We start from the raw sequence: 19,715 nt of genomic DNA on the forward strand, positions 1-19,715 counted from the left end.
AAAAACGAAAGGTAAGTTCTACTACTTAGATTGGAAAAATAGAATAATAAACCCTGCTAAAAAATACAACAACAACAACGATCCAGTAAAATCCTACTAGTGGGGTCTGGGGAGGGTAGTGTGTACGCAGACCTTACCCCTACCCCGCGGGGTAGAGAGGCTGTTTCCGAAATACCCTCAGCTCAAGAAAACAAAAAAAGACAATATTAGTAACACCACAGAAATAATATGAAAGAAATATATATATATATATATATATGAAAAATAAGAACAATAGAAACCAAAGAACAAATAACAGCATCACCAGAAGCAGAAAATAAGTGGAAAGCAAAACAATAACCAGTAGATAAAACACATCAAAGAGGAACGAAAAAGTAGTGTGAACTCAACATAAAACACTAACAGTCAAAGATCAAGTCCTAACAGACTAGCCTCACTCTGCGACGCCATAGAGATATTCTCAACTATCTCCTAACCTACAAACTTAATGCTCGATTTCCACAACTTTCTGTCTAGGACCATGTCCTCGGTAAGCTGGAGTCTCACCATGTCTTGTCTGATCACCTCTCTCTCCAATACTTCTTAGGTCGCCCTCTACCCCTGCTAAAATATATATATATATATATAAAAATAAAAGCCTATTGTGTGAAAGTTTCAACCGATATCACTGGACTGTAAGTCTTGATTGTTTCTTCAATAATGCGGCCGTCGCGAACACGAGTTCGACACAAGGGACATGTCTTTTTTTCTTTTAACCAAGGTTCAATACAAGCTTTATGAAACTTATGGCCACAAATAGGAAGGATTAAAGAAATCTCCCTATATTTAGTTTCTGCTATACAAATAGAGCAGTCAGTGTTTTTTCCTTTAATTGCTGGAGTTTTTATTCCTTCTTCTATAACATCTATCACCACTTCAATAATAGCTGATTTTGTCACCCTATTTGAATTTGGTTGTGTTCTTAATCCTGTTGTCACTGCTGCTGCAAATTCCTCTACATGGTTCGAACGTTGTCGTCGTGTTACTCCATAAAAAAACAAGTATTTTATAACATTGTATAAAAATATCAAATTAACCAAAATGCAGAACATAAGCAGGAAAAAATAAGTACTGTGCGTGGATGTTGGCATTTTTTAATGTAGGTTAAATTGTTAATGAGATTATAGAAGGAAGAAGAAGGGTTTATATAGATTTTTAATATAAGTTGTTATCCTATAGAAATCGGATTAACTCTATACGTATCCTAAATCCTAATGTGTATGGGTTTAACTTTGGAAACCTTTTAGGAGTAGGAGTAAACCATTAAGGAATATTGATGCGTGTCCTAAGGAGTAAACCTTTGGATACAGCCTCTCTGCCCCTCGAGGTAGAGGTAAGGTCTGCGTACATATTACCCTCCCCAGACCCCACTTGTGGGATTACACTGGGTTGTTGTTGTTGTTGTCCTAAACCCCAATTCCTTATAATTTGTGATTGTCACTGAGATTACACTATTATTTTCTTTGTTTTATTATATTTGGATATATATATATATAGGGTTCGAGTTGGACCTATATCTAGGGCATGGGCGACCTTTCCATAAAGCAAGTAAAGCAACCGTTTTAGGCCCCATATTTGTGGGGGGCCGCTTTTTTGTTACACCTAATAGATTATGTATAAGTTTAAAAAAGAGTATTGTAAAGTGAAAAAGTTTGATTTCTTTTTTTAACAAATATAGAGAAGAAGGATTTACAAATGCTATGATTCTACCAAGGAAATTGGACTTGAAATGAATATCGAACCCGAATTTCGTAAGAAATGTGAGATATATAGGAAGTAACAATTTGATACGAATGTTGATAGTGAAATCTCAAAGTCTTTCGAATAGTCCTCTAGAGTTGATTATTTTTATACATAATAGACAAGGCTATTTTTTCACTTCAAACTAGATTTGAACAATTCGAAGCAAATGAAAATATTTTTGGTTTTCTATTTGGCAGTAAAAACTAAGATCACTAGATATTGGAAATTTGAAAAAATATTACCTTAATCTTGAATGTTCCGTAAAGTATAATAATCAATTCGATATTGATGATTTAGATTTACTTTCTGAATTAAAAGTATTAAGAAAACTAATACGATTAGAAGATAACAGTTTAATTGATACACTTAATCAAATAAAAAGATATAATTCTTTTCCAAATGCCCAAATTGCTTATGGAATAATGTTCATAACTCATGTTATCGTTGCTTCAGCGGAAAGAAGTTTTCAAAACTAAAATTGATAAAATCTTATCTAAGAACAACAATGTCACAAGAAAGGTTAAATGAATTAGTTATATTGTCAATTGAGAAATACTTATTAGGGGTTATTGATTATAAGAAAATTATTAATAACTTGGTATCTAAGAAAAGCTAATTAAAATAATAGACTTCAAATAAATAATTAAAAAAATCAAAAAGTTAAGGCTCCTCATAAAGTTTTGCTTTAGGCCACAAAATTCGTTGGGCGCCTTTGATCTAGGGTAGCGTTGGAGCAACGGTAAAGTTATTTCCGCGTGACTTATAGGCCACGAGTTCGAACTGCGGAAATAGCCACTTGCATTAGGATAGACGGTATACATTGTACCCCCTTCGTGTACGGCCCTTCCCCGGACCCTACGTAAATGCGGGATATTTTGTACACCGGGCTGTCCCTTTCTATATACACTATCAAATCACTTAAAAAATAATTGCAGGTAACCCTATTTAATAGTGTTGACTAGTATAATAAATTGTAAGTAATATGTTATAACAAATTAAATTACACTAATAATAATGTAAAAAATTCATTATATTGTCAATGCATATAACTTAAATCTTTTTTAATAGGGGAGTACGTTACCTACAATTACTTTGTAAGTCACCTAACTGTGTGTATATATATATATATATTACACTGTTAGCATAGAAAAATCGTTACATTATCCACGTGTATAACTTAATTCCTTTAAGATTTATTAATCTCATCTCATAAATGCCTACATAGTTTACTCGCATTTTCCAATTAAAAAGAAACTATCAAAAGTCAAATTAAAGCATGTTCAAATTTCACAGTCTCTTCCACTTCTTTAGGAAAACTCATAGTTATATTACGCAGCATCCAGTGGCGAATCTAGGATTCAAATTTGATGAGTCTAAAATATTCTTAACTTGAAAAGACTAAAGACGCTTCAACATACAACAGAGAAAAACAGGTACAACCATGAGAGTCACATAGTTGTTCTCTCTTTAACTAAAAGAAAGGAAATATATACAGACAGAAAGACGACCACCACAACAACAATAACAACCCAATGTAATCCCACAAGTGGCGCCTAGGAAGAGTAGTAAGTCCGCAGTCTTACCCCTACTCGCAAGGTAGAGAGGTTGTTTCCAATAGACCCTTCGCTCAAGCAAAGCACTGGAAATACAATAGTGAAAAGCCATGAATATATACAGATATTGTTTTCTACCAAATCATAAGATAGGAAATATACGCTTTAGGATGATATGTGCCAGGAGACTAAGATCTTGACTTGATTTAACTTGCATTCCAAAGGATCCAAAAACCAAGAAATGATTGATTTACCATCAATTTTGGATGTTCAGATGTAAATGTTGCATCCTTTGTGATTGATGTTCATGCATTCTCCATCAACACTTAAAGTATGCCACTCAAGAAGCCCCTAAAAGAATGTCAAAATACATCTATCAATTTATATGACCAACTTAAAGTCCAAATGGCGGCCCGATGCACAAAGCATCTCGCATTCACGCAGGGTCCAAAGAAGGGCCGCACCCTCGGGGTGTGACGTAAAGAGACTACCCTAATGCAACCATTAGTGGTTATCTCCACGGCTCGAACACCTGACCTATAGGTCACACAGAGACACCTTTGATAAACCAGAGGATCACTTACCAAAATCCCTTTGCTTTTTTCTCTTGATTTCTGCAAAGAGTAATCGTTAAGTATCGTGTTAATGCAGGGATATAGAGGTAACGAACAGACTTAAAAAGTTTAGGAGTTTATAATGAGTTCAGTTCAGGTTCATGATTTGTGGCAAACCTTGATTTTCCTTCAAATGCATCGTTCATTTCATCAATGCTTGGCCTGCTTGCAAATGTTGCCAAAGCAACGTATTTTTCCTTCCCAGGCGATTCATCTACTCTCTTATATAACTCATAAGGGTATGGATATGACATCCTGACATGAGAAAATTAATAAGACTGTGAATCTTGACCATCGATATTCAACCATTCTTTTTTGCAGAGGCCATTAAAACAAGAATCTATCCGTTAATAGTACAAAATACCAGACTGTGGGTAGATGTAGCAGAAAAACGATAATCAAAAGTCCGTATTAGAGAAGAAGAATGTTTGAACAACAATTTGCTATATACTTATATTGGCAATCTGTCCACCGGACAGTCAGTGAAAAAGATAAGATACATCTTTACTTTCAAGAGCTAAGAATTCAAAAAATGCAGACTTATATACAATCTGCATTTTACACTAAACCAAAACAAACATTTTGTGCCATTTTAGATTTCCCTTCTGCTTCTTGATCATGTAATGGCATAGAAAAATATCTAACCTGAGTGCACCCATAATAGGATATTGTGTTCCTGCATAGTAGAGTAGTCGGAAGTGGTAGCATATTTCAAATGACGCAGCATACTCCAATCTCTTATCTCTACCCATTGTCTTGCAGATAAAGAGAAAAAATCAGAAAGTAGGATGAAATTTCCTATAATGTTCACCATTACGTCTCAATGGTTACTACTTACTTGCATGATACCGCTTGAGCCAGGTAAATCCTGCAAAAGTAGTATGTGATATATTAGCGTCAGGCCATTTGTAATCATTTCATCACCGAGGAATCGAAACAAAGATTACTAATTTTCAGTATGATTCTGATACTAATTCTCAGGAAGGAAAAGTGGAGTCTACGCTATGAACAGTGGAAGAGCAAGCAAAACTTATTTAACGGGGTTTTCTTGTGCCTCGACTGACTAATGTTTGCTAAGAAAGATCAAAAACATTATAAATAGTAATTTGAATCCATGGCTAATACTTAGATAATTTGAGTTGGAAGGGACATGAGAGTAATTTACTGTTCAAGAAACTTTTGCTACTGTATTTGGAAAAATGGTAAGCCATGCGTTATCTTTTAATTAAAATGAAGTCACAATCATAAGAGAGAAACTAAGATCCTAACCTTTAGTTTGGGGTTGACAAGAATAACTGGTCGACTACCCGCAGCATCAGTCATAGCTCTCATATCCTGCATTATTCAGCGGCAGAAAAGGAATATAATAAACTGAATAAAGAGTAATATGAGGAAAATACAGCAAATGGTCAACAATGAATCACATCTATAATGCAATTTCCAACAGCATTCTGTGGAGCCACTAGAATAAACAAGTCATCTTGTTTTTCAACCTCCTTGCCACCTGAAAAACACATAACATTTGGTCGTAAATATGGAGTTAACCAAATATTAATAATGAAAGAACCAATATCAAGTGTGATTGTATCGTGTTTAATCGCAAAGTTAACCTCTGACAGTTAAGCATTAATCTTAGCATGTGTAGACTTACACAACAAATAAAAATAGTCATCACATTACAGAACCATTTATATAATTATGAGTTTCTACAATCAGTAATACTAGGACAACATTCTGAAATATATCGCTCATGATGAAGCGAACAGAAGGATTAAAACTTGATTAGTTCGATCTTTAAAGTTGTTAGCACAATACTCATTGTACTTTCAAATTTACGGGTTCAAATCTAGTGTTTGTTAAAATTTACTTGATTTTCACATATATCTATACTTCGTGTCAAAAATACAGGGTTCGAACGAATTCTAGAAACACGATATTGGATAAGAAGTGTGAGTCATCACATATGCACTTTTTATCTGAACCATACCTATAGAACCAATATTGACAAAGGTACCGAGAGCACCATAATCACCCCAATCCATGTACTCTAATATCTTTCGACTTCCTGCAAGTTGCAACGGCATCCCTGCAAGTGCACCTTCCCCCATAGATCCTTGGACACAAACCTACGAATGAGATCTGTAGAAATGAATATGTATAATTTGCCTTATTTCAAAGACAATAGATTAAATATATAAGGAACGGAAAGAATAAACATCAGAGACATACCTTGACACGCTTTCCATCGTCAGCAAATGAAAGAGCAAGTACCCGGATAAGTTCCATTAGCGTACCTATTCGATAAACATCCTGTGCATTTACAATACTGTCAAACCTAAATAAACTATTGCCATATGATAAAAGAATGTTTTCTCACCGTTGCAGGATTCAGCTCTGGGATACTGATTTCTATCTGTCAGTTCAAGATAAAGGTATTAGTCTAACTTGGATTTAATCTAACTTAGACTGAAAAAAGCCCGGATTCCTTGTAAAGGTTCTAAATTTGTTCTTCAAAGCTCAAACCATGTAATTCCTTTCTTCCTTTCCAAGAAACTAAACAGAATATAATATGGCGTATCTACTTCAACCACAAAAAGGTGGACTTCTCAATCAAAATGGTGACAAAGGTGATGTCTTAATTAAAACGATAACCAATCAAGATTATAAAACAGCTATATCGACTCAAACTACTCTGATATCAACCTTATCTGAATTATTTTTGAATCAGAGGAGAGCGTACCTTTAATCGAGTTTTCCCATCATTGACAGCTCTTTGAGTAGCCTGAAGCACATCAGTGTAGAAATATTCCCTGATTTCTCTTGAGTGAGGAATATTATTTAGTCTAGTTGGTATTCCTCTCCAGTCCTATAAAGATATAAGCAAAATAAGGTGTCAGAGCTAAATATATATCGTGTTTCTTTTTGTGTAACTCTCCTTAAATAAATCAAAAGCAAATGGTAATTTACATCCACAATTTACGGTAGCAGCTGAATACCTTGCCCGAAGATGCCATATCAACTTGAGTACTGGTAATTTCTGATTTTTCTGTAAACAAAAATTAGAGTAAAGTTTCAGCGAGTCCAAATGACGACTGCTAATTCGGTTGGTCTGTACAGCAGCTAACAAGAAAATGCAAAAACCTATCCTGCAAAAAATCTTTTCGATTGTTGAATGGCACATCTTTTTCTTTTTGCAACATAACTGTATGTATGAGTAAAAATAAAAGAGATATAGATTAATCATGGTGGCGGATGCAAATAGGCCGATCAGAAGACTCGAAAAAGAAAGAAAAGCTGAGACACGGATAACTAAGAAATATGGTTAATCGTGTGTTATGTATGCTTTACATCTCTTAAAGGATTATATGTGGCCGATGTAAGCAGTAAATGATAGAATTTTGTTAATATATAGCTCCCTAGAGAATATTAAGAACCTAAAGAGAGATATTAGTACAGAAAAATTTCTAGTCTTTTTCAGACCTAATTTATTTGCATCTTCTTCCTCTTTCTGCACACGTGACAACAAGGAATCAATTTCTTCAAAGACTGCATCTTTGCCGCGGTTCCCATCAACCTTATGTCACAGCTCATATATAAAAATCATTAGAAAAAGGTACACAATTTGAAAATTATATGAGGAGTATATGTCAAATGTACCTTATTCATTATATTTAAGTACACTGGTAATATTGCTTCAGCGTTTTGCTTGTATATTTGCAGACGTGATTTCACCTGAAACGCATTTTGAACAACTGTAAACTGTAGAGTTTTGGATATATTTGATGCTTAACTTTTTCTAGAGATCTCCAAGATGGACATAAGGTTAGTTTATATTATGGTCTAGACTCTAGACTATCGATAAACCACAATCCTCTAGTGGAAATTCAGTGAACAAAAAGTTCATAAACACATCCTAATAGCATGTATTCATCTAGTAAACTAAAGCAAGACACACAATACGGGTTGAGAGTACCTTTTCTTCTGTGTCATCAGGACGAGTTATTAGCCTCGCTTTGATCTCCTCGGTCTCTGGAGGGAAATTAGTAACATGGTATATTTTTCCTGTGAGAGGATCTAGCCTTCGACCAACACATCTGTCAATAAGAATCTCATCAGGAACCTGTCGAAGAAAAAGTATTTTTACGTAAAATATCGGATATAAAGCAAATGGAAGATGAAGTGGGCTAAAATCTACCTGAATTACCACAACGCACTTGTATGGATTTCTTTAATAATTGGAGATTCTATTCAAATATTACTTCTTCCACTCACTCTTGCTTTAATATACCTATTAGGTATAAACAGAGAATGCATAGGATGGCCACATTTATTCGCGCATGCATCCTCTGGTCAGTAGTGTTTGGCTTATGAATGGTAAAAACTACTACCCCTACTACCCCAGTAAATAGACTAGAAACTCTTGAGGATACATGAGCAAGAATAAAACATGACTCCGAAACAAAACTACTGCCCCTATGGAGTTGTCCAGCATTGCAAGGTCATACCGCACACAGCATCAAAATTTGAAACAGTAAAACATCTGACTTATCTTTAGTAAATGTTCAAAAGATCATCTTATTAAGACGGAAAGGAAATGCAGCTTATGTAATGGTATGACGGACATACATCAAGCACAATATAGATATCTGGTCTGATATTCAATCTTTCTAGAGTTTCTGCTTGGGCCAAAGTTCGCGGATAACCATCCAGAAGCCACCCTTTTTCTTTTGCATCTTCTCTTGATAATCGCGCTGTCACCATCTGTAAGAAGAAGCTGATATTGAAAATCATAAAAGCAAAAGTTATTCATTAACAAGACACTAATTGAAAAGATATCATACAGCTGTCACAATCTCATCAGGAACCAGGCGACCAGAGTTCATATACTCCTTGGCTTTATTTCCAATATCTGTACCAGCTGATAATTCAGCTCGTAGAAGATCACCAGTTGATATGTGCACCAATCCAAACTGAAAGAGACCATGATAAATATTATTCAAGGGGAGGTTTTACATTAACAAACATTCCCATTCACAAATTTTGTTTAGTTCAACATGCATATGCAGACCACGAAAGACAAACTTTTTTGGTTTAACCATCTGGTATCCGGAACTCAATGGCCTGATTAATCCAAATTCATGCCGCATAAGGCTGATGAAGGGGAAAAGGCTCCCTAAAAGGGATTTCTCCCGAGACCTCTGGTTAAGGGCAGAAGGATCTCGTCAATCCCACTATATCCTTTGGTAGTCAAGAAAAACAAATAACAGACACTTGCACGTTATGGAATGCATAAAATGATTTGCATAAGTGGAAAAATTGGACAACATAATTGCTTTAGTATATCCATCAACGGGCAACGACAGCAATATTTAACATTAAAAATTAATCGTTCAATCAACTATGTCTCAATCCTGAAGCAGTAAAAATACAAGAGGGATCAAGAATGAAAGAACCTTTTGTACAATCAATTCACATTGAGTCCCTTTACCAGATGCAGGGGCACCTGATATCATCACCTTTAGGGGCTCACTTCTAGCGCATATCACCTGGGAAAAAAAAAATAAAGAATTCATTTTTTTTAAAATAGACCAAAAAGATCAACTTTCACACACACTACTTCCACAAATATTATTTTTTGTTTGAACTAGTTATAAAATGGAAAACAAGTAGTTCCATTGAGAACACCCTCACACACACACACACACAAAAAAAAAAAAAAAAAAACTATGGTAAAATAAACCAAATTTTGTTAAATTTCACCCTAAAGACCCTTGAGAAATGTATGTGAAAATTTACGATTAAGACGTGCTACTAACCTTGATTTTGTGGTTTTTGCTAAATTGGGTGGGTTTATGGACATATTGGGAATTGGTTAGTTGCTTTGAATAAACAGCTGAAGATGAAAAATGGATGTAATTCAAAGAAGATGAAGATGATGGTGAGAAATTAGAAGAGGGATTGTTATTATTAGTACAGAGAGGAGAGAAAGTTGGGTTTGAAGAAAGATTGTGATAATTATTATGAGTTGAAATGAAGGGAAGATTCATCGTGACTGAAGCTAAAGCCATGGAAGAAGAGACACCTTGGTTTGGAGGGAAGAGAATGACAGATATTAACGGATTAACTGCCACCACAAAATCCTCTCCTTCCCAATTGTTTGCTTGGGCTTTTCATCACAATTGCCTCTTGGACCTCCCACTTAGTAGCGGCAAACGGGCGGGTCGGGCTGGATATAGTTCGGGTCGAAAAATCAGTAATGAAAAAATAGATAATTTATCTGATCCGACTCACATTTAATACAGATAAAAAATGGGCTAACCGGCGGATAATATGGGTAACCATATTATCCATGACTTCTTGAATATGATTGATCACTTGAGAGAATTTCTAGTCTCCCAAACTTAAGTAACCCCCAATTTGAGGCTTTAAAAATATAAAAGTTAAACTCATTGATTATCCATTTTCTAAATGGATAATATGGTTCTTATCCATATTTGACCCGTTTTTAAAAAGTTCATTATCCAACCTATTTTTTAGTGGATAATATGGGTGGTTAACTGTTTTCTTTAACTATTTTGCCAACGTTACTCCCACAACTCAAAGTGGGTTTGAATGAAACTATATAGTCGTTCTCAAAATATTTCTGTATGTTATATATAAAAAAATATATAAGTTTTATATATTTTTACGGTTATTGAATATAAATAATTTCGACCGCGAGCTAAATAAAATTACTTGTGTACCAAATTCATAAAACTTGTTTAATCACATCCAAGGGGGTGAAATTCAAAAATAGCCAGATTTACAACTGGTCGTTCAAAAATAGCCCAATTTCAAAGGTAATCGAAATTTAGCCACTTTTCATGTAAAGATAAATCTGAGCGAAAACACTGTTCAAAATCCAGAAAATACACCAGTATATTATGCTGGAGTTCCAGCATAAGTATACTTGAACTCCAACATATTATACTGGAGTTCCAAGATAAGTATGCTGGAACTCCAGCATAATATAATAAAGTTCCAGCATAAGTACACTAGAACTCTAGCATAATATACTGGAGTTCCAGCAAGTATACCGGTCCAGCATAATATACTTGAGTTTGGAGCACCGGTGCTCCAGTCTCCAGTATATTATACTGGAGCCAGCAAAGTATACCGTCCAGCATAATATGCTGGAGTTCATACACAGGTGCACCGAACTCCAGTATATTATGCTGGACCGGTCTCTGTTGCAGCAAAATAGTGGCTATTTTTCATTGACTTGGTAAACGCTGGCTATTTTTGAATGACCAATCCGAAAACTGGCTATACCGTGCTATTTTTTCCAGCCAAGGGGTTAAAGTGGAATTCAGTCTATGTTTATTGTACTAAATTATTTGTTTTTCTCTTGAAATAAGCATCATACCATTACAAATGATTGCAAGAGGTGGATTCCAGATTTAAAGTTTATGAATTTCTTTGATGATTAATATACAATAATAATTGTGTTAACAATTAAATACTTATTATAGATATTTATGAATTTATACAATAATAATAGTTGTTTTACAATCAAATAAATGTTATACTAAAAACTAAACTTTACTGCAACAATTGGACATATAACAAATTAGCAAAATGCAAGACATAATCGGGCTATTTTTGGTAAGATTTTTTAAATTTTTTGGGTTGTCTTTTGGGTCAAAAGGGCTTGTTTTATGGCCTTAAAACGCCAAAAAAAAAAAATGAAGGGCGATCATAGCAAGGTAATGACTACTTCTCATTAGGTCGTTACTGACGGACTCACAAAATTTTAGGCGATTCGGGGTATATCGCCCGAATTCATAAAGATGACGTGGACATAAGCACACGAAAAATCGAAAATCATGTTGAATTCCTGTTTTATAGCCCTAAATGCCAAAAAATGAGGAATGGTCATGGCAAGGCAATGACTACTATTCATTAGGTCGTGTATGATGGGTCCACAAAATTTTAGACGATTCGGGGCCAATCGCCCAAGTTCATGAAGATGGCGTGGACATAAGCACATGAAAAATCGAAAATCGTGTCGAATTCCTATTTTATAACCCTAAAATACCAAAAAGGAGGAACAATCATGGCGAGGCAATGACTACTATTCATTAGGTCATTTCTGATCGGCCCATAAAATTTTAGACGATTCGAGGCCGATCCCTCGAATTCATGAAGATAACTTAGACATTAAATCGGAATGATTTTTAGCACACGGAAAATGAAAAATCGTGCTCAATTTCTGTTTTATAACCCTAAAACAACAAAAACGAGGAACAATTATGACGAGACAATGATAAATGTTTATTAGGTCGTTTCTGATAGACCTACAAAATATTTTAGGCAAGGTGAATCTAAGAAGTATGAAAATTGTACGAAATAAGAGTGAAAATGACATATTTCAAGTGTAATCGACGTTTTTTATTGGCTAATTATTCCTCGTAAAGGGCGTTTGCAGGCATGCACATGAGGTATTTTCAACATACTTTTTTGTAGGGTAAAAGAAAAAAATTGCATTTGGGTCATACAAAATATTAATAAACTGCTAAAGACCAAAAACTTACTTACTCCACTTTTTTATGTACTCTAATAAATAATAGTTAATATACCAATTGATCTACTTGAGCAGCACATGTATATAGTATACTGTATATATGTAAAATATATTAATTATATAGACTTACTAGGGAAGTTTAAAAATTAAGTATATGTGTATAGTATACTGCATATATGTTAAAAATATATGAAATATATATTCATCGATACTGAATATATAATAATTATATATCATTGATTAATAAGATATTAGCATACTGGTATAATATTTGTGTATTTGAGTATATTAATATATTATATTTATTTGAAATATGCTATATAGGTTTTTACATATAGTAATGGTATATCAAATATACTATAATCATATACACAACTAGAAGAGAGAGAACATGAAAAATTTTGAAAAAGAAAAAGGAGCATATATGTAGTTGGGTGAGAGAATCTCAAGAGAGAGATATTAGGAATATAAATAGTTGTATGTTTTAAAATAAGTTGTATGATATGTAATTTTTTAAAATTAATTGTAACTTATTTAAATAAGTATTTAATAGGTTGTATTCTGGGTAAGTATTAAGCCTTCTCTTTTTGTTGGTACTTCAAAAAAAAATTAACTCTTTACTTATTAGAAAAAAGTATAGACATGTACATCATTTTTGTCACTATCTATACTATATTAAAAGTACGAAGGCCCTTAGTGAAATCTCGTTCGCCTTTTTTACCCTTTAAAAATAGAGCTCACACTAAGACAAAATAGTCATTTTATTATGTTTTCTAAAATTTAGGAATCTAAAATCAACTAAAATTATTGTTATTAATTATTTCCTTATATAAACAATGTAAAAAATTCTAATATTTAGGACTTTAAAAAAATATAATTTAGTACTTACATAGGTGTGCAAGCGTTTACATATTTAAGGAAAATTACTAACGAAGCATTAAAATACTAAACTTCTTTTTGAAAACTTTTGAACAAATAAAATTTATTTCCTTAAGACTATGAGAACATAATATAGTTACGTAATATTTGACAAGTCAGTATATTATTTTATTCTATTTGATCTATTAAAGCAAATGCACAACTTATATATCGAAGTTATGTAAAGGCATTAGAATACCTTTGCAAAATATAATTATTTTCTTTATTAAGTTAGCTAAATTGGATCAATAGTCTTTATTGGGCTTTTATTTTATAACTCATCACATAATTTAATAATTTTTGTGCAATTTTTTCAAATTTTATATTTGTTAATATAAAAAACACGCACTAGATAAAATAGTCATTTAATTCTTTTCCTAATATTTAGGACCTAGAAATTCATTAATATTTGGTTATTATATCTTTCTTTATTTAAACTAAATACCTAAAATTTAGGACTTTAAAATCAATTAAAATTTTACCTTAAATAAATATTTAAAAAGTCAATTTGGAACAGTAGTACAAAATCTAGAGATGCTCGTCTGAAGTCGGTTATACATGGCAAGTGACAAATGACATCCTAATGGTACTCAAATTGTATTCACGGTAAACAAAATATTTTTTTAACATCAATAATTAATTTTTTTTTGTTGAAGAATTTACTTTATTTAGTATTTGCAATAAATTACATTAATGTATTTTAATTATGTGGTAAATAGTGTGAGACTAAATTGAAAACTACTAAATATATAGGAAAATAATGTTTCGGTTTTTATTTTATCTTCTTCAATCAATCTAGACTATTATAAAAGCTCGAAACTTTAACGCGAAATTGATCAAATTTTTTTCATTTAAAAATAAATTTTATATTTGACAAAATTATTGTTTAATTAATATTTTTTAATAGTTAGGACGTTGAAATTAACTAAAACTTTGACTATTAAATATTTTACTTATTTGAACTATATAGGAGCTCCTAATATTTAGAAATGTCATCCCAGTAAGATTACTTAAATAAATTGAGTAAGTCCATTTTTCACAAGAACTCATAATTTTAGGATTTGTTATTTCACCCCGAACAATAATATTATAGGTGACATTAGAAGTGTTCTACTTTAAGATACCAAGAGACTAAAATTTAAAACAAATTGCACAAAAATCATACTCAGAAACTCACGATTATTTTCAGATTACTAAAATTTTAAAGATTTAAGGTTGAGAAATGTTAGCTATTTCAAGCTATTCTTTTTTAAGAAAATATTAATAAAATATTTTTCAAAAGTGTTGTCATAGAGTTTCGTAGTTTCTCACGGTGTTGATACGTGGCTACTGATATTATCCATCACTATTGAGCTAAAGGAAGTAACAATGTTTATTAGCATGTATAATCCCTTTATCATCATAATGATCGAATTTTTATAGAAAAGATGGCGTGAGAACCCAAATCTAACGAAAGTCCAAAGATCAACATTTATCTCTTTTTTTTCTTCAGCGGTTTGGATTTTCTTGTAATTTTTATTTAATAATTCAAACACTATATATATGTGTGTGTGTGTGTAATTTTTATAAAATTTACATTCATTGATATGAGATACACGCGCAACGCGCGTACTCTTAAAAAATTTACATTCATTGATATGAGATACACGCTCAACGCGCGTACTCTTAAACTAGTAATCTTTAAAAGCTATAAAGTTAGAAGTGCAGTCTATATTGAAGATTCATATAATTTTCCTGAAAGCTTAAAGATCAATCAAGAAACCCACCTTTTATATTACTTTCTTTTGTTAGTTTTGCTTAGTTTACACTGAACTTTTTTAGATCAATTCCTTATATCCAGAAACCATTGCTCTAAGATTTCCATTTAGTAATATGTACTTGATTTATTTTGGTCAGAGGGCTAGATCAACGGGCCAAGGGACAGTCCCAAGTAGACAGATGGCCCAAGATAGTATAACTAGCAATATTTTTTAATAAGTAAATAACTCATCAAAATAACTTCTTTCATCTAAAATAAAACTAGGGACGATATTTTTTTGATTGGTTTAACCATCTGGTTTATGATATTCAATGGCTCTATAAATTCCAATTTGCACCGTGTAAAAACCAACAACAACAACAACAACCACCCAGTATAATCCCACTTAATAGGGTCTGGGGAGGATAGTGTGTACGCAGACCTTACCCCTACCCTGAGGTAGAGAGGCTGTTTCCAAATAGACTCCCGGCATCCTTCCCTCCAAGAACTTCCCACCTCTTGGTTGGAAGTGGAGGTTGCTTACCATCAGAGCAACCCCTCTTGTCTCTCGTGTAGTAAAAAAAAAAAAAAAAACATTAGTTAAACTTGAGACCATTAGTTAAAGGTGATAGAATTTCATCCATCTCACCACACCACTCGACGATAACAACGGATGATATAGCTTAAGAATATCAAAGGCATACAATATAAAGCATGTTTATTTTGGCAGATAAACCACAAAAGATTGCTTGTACATTGTAAAATGAGATGATTACCTAATTTCTCACAACACTAAGTCATTTAGAACATACACTAATCCATTAGTAGATTTAACCACTAAACATAATATCAGTTTAGTAGTTGATTTCTAGCAACGTTTCGAAACACACCTCAAATCCAACTTGAAAAACAAATTAAACATAGATACAAGAATCATCAATATAATAAGAAAAGCCGGTTAACGATAACAGATTCATCACTATTAATATAAATGTAGAGAAATGATGGCAAATTTGAAAGCAAAGCATCCAAGCTTGCCTATCATATGATGTTCATCCTACCATGCAAATTGCAATGACTTCTTCTAAAAAGAATTTAACAAAACTTTAGGAGTTTTATTGTTTTTCTCTTCCAAATACCCTACAAAATGACATTAAAAGTAAATAGAATGCTTTTGATATCTGCCACTGGTTGCTCTTCAATGGTTGGTTTTAATTGCAATCTCTAACTTCAAGCCCGAGAGACGACTTCAATCCAGCTTCACTGAAGAGAACAAATAATGTACAAACCAGAAAGAGGAAAGGAACCCGACCGTGCCTGTTGCAAACATAATCGCCAAGACCATGAAGAGGGAATATCCGAGGTAAAGGGTGGCGGAAACAGGGCCGCTTAAACTCTTGAGGTCGAATATTAGGTAGTTGATGGAGTATAGGAAAATGTATATCGCAACTGAACCAGAAGCAAAGAATGACTTCCACCACCATTTCCAGTCCTCGACACATAGATGCATGTAGGTTAGAACAAGAGATACCTCAGCACAAACGATGACAAGGAGGAGCATGACAATAAGGAGAAATCCGAAGACATAGTACACACGACCCATCCAAAGACTGGACATGATAAAAAAGAGCTCAATGAACAGAGTGCCGAAAGGAAGGGTTCCTGCACCGAGAACCAAAAGCCAAGACGGATATTTTTGTGGTGGAATTTCACGAGGAATCTGGTTGGTTCGGACTGGATATTCAATATGAGGTGCCTTTGCCCCGAGGTAGCCACCAATAAGGGTTAGGGGAACAGAGATACAGAACCAAAGTAAAATGAGAACGACAAACAGAGAAAAGGGAATGGCCCCCGTACTGTGACTACCCCATAGCAAGAAGTTCAATGTGGTTAGGATAAAGAAAGCAATCCCAGGGAAGAAACATGCAGCTTTCCACGCGACTGAAACCCAGCCCTTGTGATCGCCACAGAAGATTGTCCTCCAGAGACGAACAGCAACATAACCAGCTGCAACACCAAGAATCATGTAAAAGAATAGCATACCTGTAATCAACGTTCCTCGAGATGCTGGGGACATGAATCCAAGGGCAGCAAACATGATAGTCACTACAGCCATCCCCAAGATTTGAACACCATCTCCAACCATCGCGCATAGAAGGCCAGGATTACCAGGCGCGCGGAAAACATCACCGACAACAAGCTTCCACCCAGATAACTCCTCGTTCATCTGGGCTTGAGCTTCTTTGTCAAGCTCATCATACCTTGCCAGATCCCTTCGGACTGTTCTCAAAAAGATCACGAGCACAATACCAGCCAAGAAAGTGATCACCATAAGGGAATTGAGTATCGAGAACCAATGCACCTTTGCACCTTCCATCTTCAAATAAGCATCCCATCTCGATGGCCACTTAATGTCACTCTCCACAAAGTTCACCTCATAAGTAAAAGCCACAGGCTCATTTTCTTTAATAGCCATGGACACAGTTGTCGGGTCACACTTGATTGGAGATGGGAACTTATTGTACGTTTTAAGGTTCTTTAATGAATCAGGCGAATGCTGGTAACTACAAGGTACAACCTCAAACCCGACGACCATATATCCAGGTGCATCGGATCCTGAATTTCCAACTGTTGAGATCACCTCTGATCCATCCCCAGTACCCATCACACGAGCCACATTGGTCTCCTCGAATTTGTGAACAAGAACCGTAAACTTCAAATGATTAAACACATAATATTGATCTTGGACCTTAATCCCAACAGGATACCCCGTCCAACGCAAGAAGTAACCCTCCTTCTTGGTATAACGAATAGCAGGTAAATTATCAAGAATCAAATTAACCTGATACATCTCATCAATCCTCTCTTTCAAAAGCTTAAATTCCTCACCAGACAAAGGTTTTGTTTGACACAAGAAAACCTCAGTCTCATTGGTATACATCTTAAACCTATAAGGAGAATTCTCAATCCTATCACCCATAAGAAGCTCACCTAAATTTTCAGCACTGTCTTTCACACCTTCTTCAGGCTTACAGAAAGGCAAACTATAATAACTATAAGGCAATTCAGTGTCAATTGAAGTCAATGAATTGACCTTAACATTCAAGAAATCACCAACCACATATTTATGAGGATAACTTCCAGGCAAATAAAACCCATGACCCAATTCACAAACCAAGCAGATAAACAAAACCCAAATCTTGAATTTATCAAAAGATCCCATTTTTACACCTTTTTTCAGCTCAGATCTAAATGAAAAATCAAAAAGGGAGTATTTTTAATACAAAGATCAGTATTTTATCAAAAGGGGTTTCAATATATTTCAGATCTGATTAATATTGAAACAAGATAATATTGAAACAAGATTAATGAAGCATATAAAGAGGAAAAAATGAAGGTGTTTGATAAAAAAAAAAGTGCAGATCTTGCTCACCCTGATGGAAGAAAATGGGCTAAAATGGAGGAGAGAAGCGCTGTGAGAGTAACATTTGAGCTGAGAAAGATCTAACAAAAGGGTGGTGGCAATGTACAGACTCCATAACTATGGAATATATATGTATTTATATATTCATTTTCTTCGTCGGTGGGAGATCTTGGCCTTAAGCCCTTATTTAAATGACTTATATGCCCCTATATTCCCCATATTTGGATTTTCTTTCACATGAGATCGTTAAAATATAACATAAAAATAAATTCAGTAAATAATATATACAGTCAGACCTCTCTGTAACAGCATTTCTATATAACAACACTTCATTATAAAAGTCAAGTTTTTTCGAAATCAATTTTTATGTTATGTTATAATATATATTTTTCATAACAGCACTTCGTTATAACATCCAAAAATATTCGGAACAAACGAGACTGTTATAGAGAAGTTTGACTCTACTTCCTCCATTTCAATTTATGTGAACCTATTTCTTTTTTAGTCCGTGCCAAAAAGAATATCTCTTTCCTTATTTGAAATCAATTTACCTTTATGTAGTGATTTTTAGTCACAAGTTAAAAAGTTTTCTCTTTTTTTAAACTCCGTTTCCAGTTAAATAGGTTCACAAAATTAAAACAGAGGGAGTATAATATATCTTTATAGAATTATTTTCTTCCTTTTAAATTATATTAATTATGGGACACTATTTCCTCCTTTCTTTTAAGAAGATCGATTTTATGTCCTATAACAAATGTTTGTTTAGTTACTTGACCTTTTTCACATAAAATTAATACTTCTTCTGGTCCACTTTAATTGATTTTTTGGCTTTTTTTTTTAGTTTATAATATTTTATTTTTTTACAAATATCAAGAAAGAATTAATTTCTTTTTTCCAAAGTTGCCCTTGGAGTAAAGAGCCTAGGAGTATTTGTTAAATTTTCAATAAACAAATTAAGAATATAGTCAATTATATTGTTAATTAATGTTAAAAGGTAAATTCACTAATATGTGTGAAAATAACTGAAAAATCACTTAAAGTGAACCGGAGGGAGTAACATATAATATAGGAGAATGTTAAATAAAACACAAAAGATTTTTATAAGATAGTTATCTGGTACTCA

The 19,715-nt window shown here is 33.6% G+C and overlaps 2 protein-coding genes across 2 annotated transcripts; both read right to left on the reverse strand.

Moving 5' to 3' along the window:
• Positions 1-3,088: 3,088 nt before the first annotated feature.
• LOC107778794 (adenylate kinase 5, chloroplastic) lies at positions 3,089-10,118 on the reverse strand. The gene is made up of 20 exons (XM_016599103.2): positions 9,766-10,118; positions 9,403-9,495; positions 8,791-8,919; positions 8,576-8,710; positions 7,923-8,069; positions 7,607-7,681; positions 7,430-7,523; positions 6,946-6,995; positions 6,690-6,815; positions 6,327-6,362; positions 6,179-6,259; positions 5,937-6,075; positions 5,374-5,453; positions 5,219-5,284; positions 4,788-4,817; positions 4,595-4,704; positions 4,067-4,204; positions 3,920-3,949; positions 3,590-3,686; positions 3,089-3,421 (listed from the first exon to the last, which is right to left on the reverse strand). Exons 1-19 carry the CDS (start codon positions 10,015-10,017, stop codon positions 3,662-3,664), a joined length of 1,836 nt encoding a protein of 611 aa, XP_016454589.1. The 5' UTR covers positions 10,018-10,118; the 3' UTR covers positions 3,089-3,421; positions 3,590-3,661.
• A 6,008-nt stretch (positions 10,119-16,126) lies between these two features.
• On the reverse strand, positions 16,127-18,753 carry LOC142162938 (transmembrane 9 superfamily member 11-like). Its single transcript, XM_075220156.1, has 2 exons — positions 18,602-18,753; positions 16,127-18,416 (listed from the first exon to the last, which is right to left on the reverse strand). Exon 2 carries the CDS (start codon positions 18,389-18,391, stop codon positions 16,418-16,420), a length of 1,974 nt encoding a protein of 657 aa, XP_075076257.1. The 5' UTR covers positions 18,392-18,416; positions 18,602-18,753; the 3' UTR covers positions 16,127-16,417.
• Between the last annotated feature and the right edge of the window lie 962 nt (positions 18,754-19,715).

Source organism: Nicotiana tabacum, chromosome 8, assembly GCF_000715075.1.
Source record: "Nicotiana tabacum cultivar K326 chromosome 8, ASM71507v2, whole genome shotgun sequence".
In the NCBI taxonomy this organism is placed as follows: Eukaryota; Viridiplantae; Streptophyta; class Magnoliopsida; order Solanales; family Solanaceae; genus Nicotiana; species Nicotiana tabacum.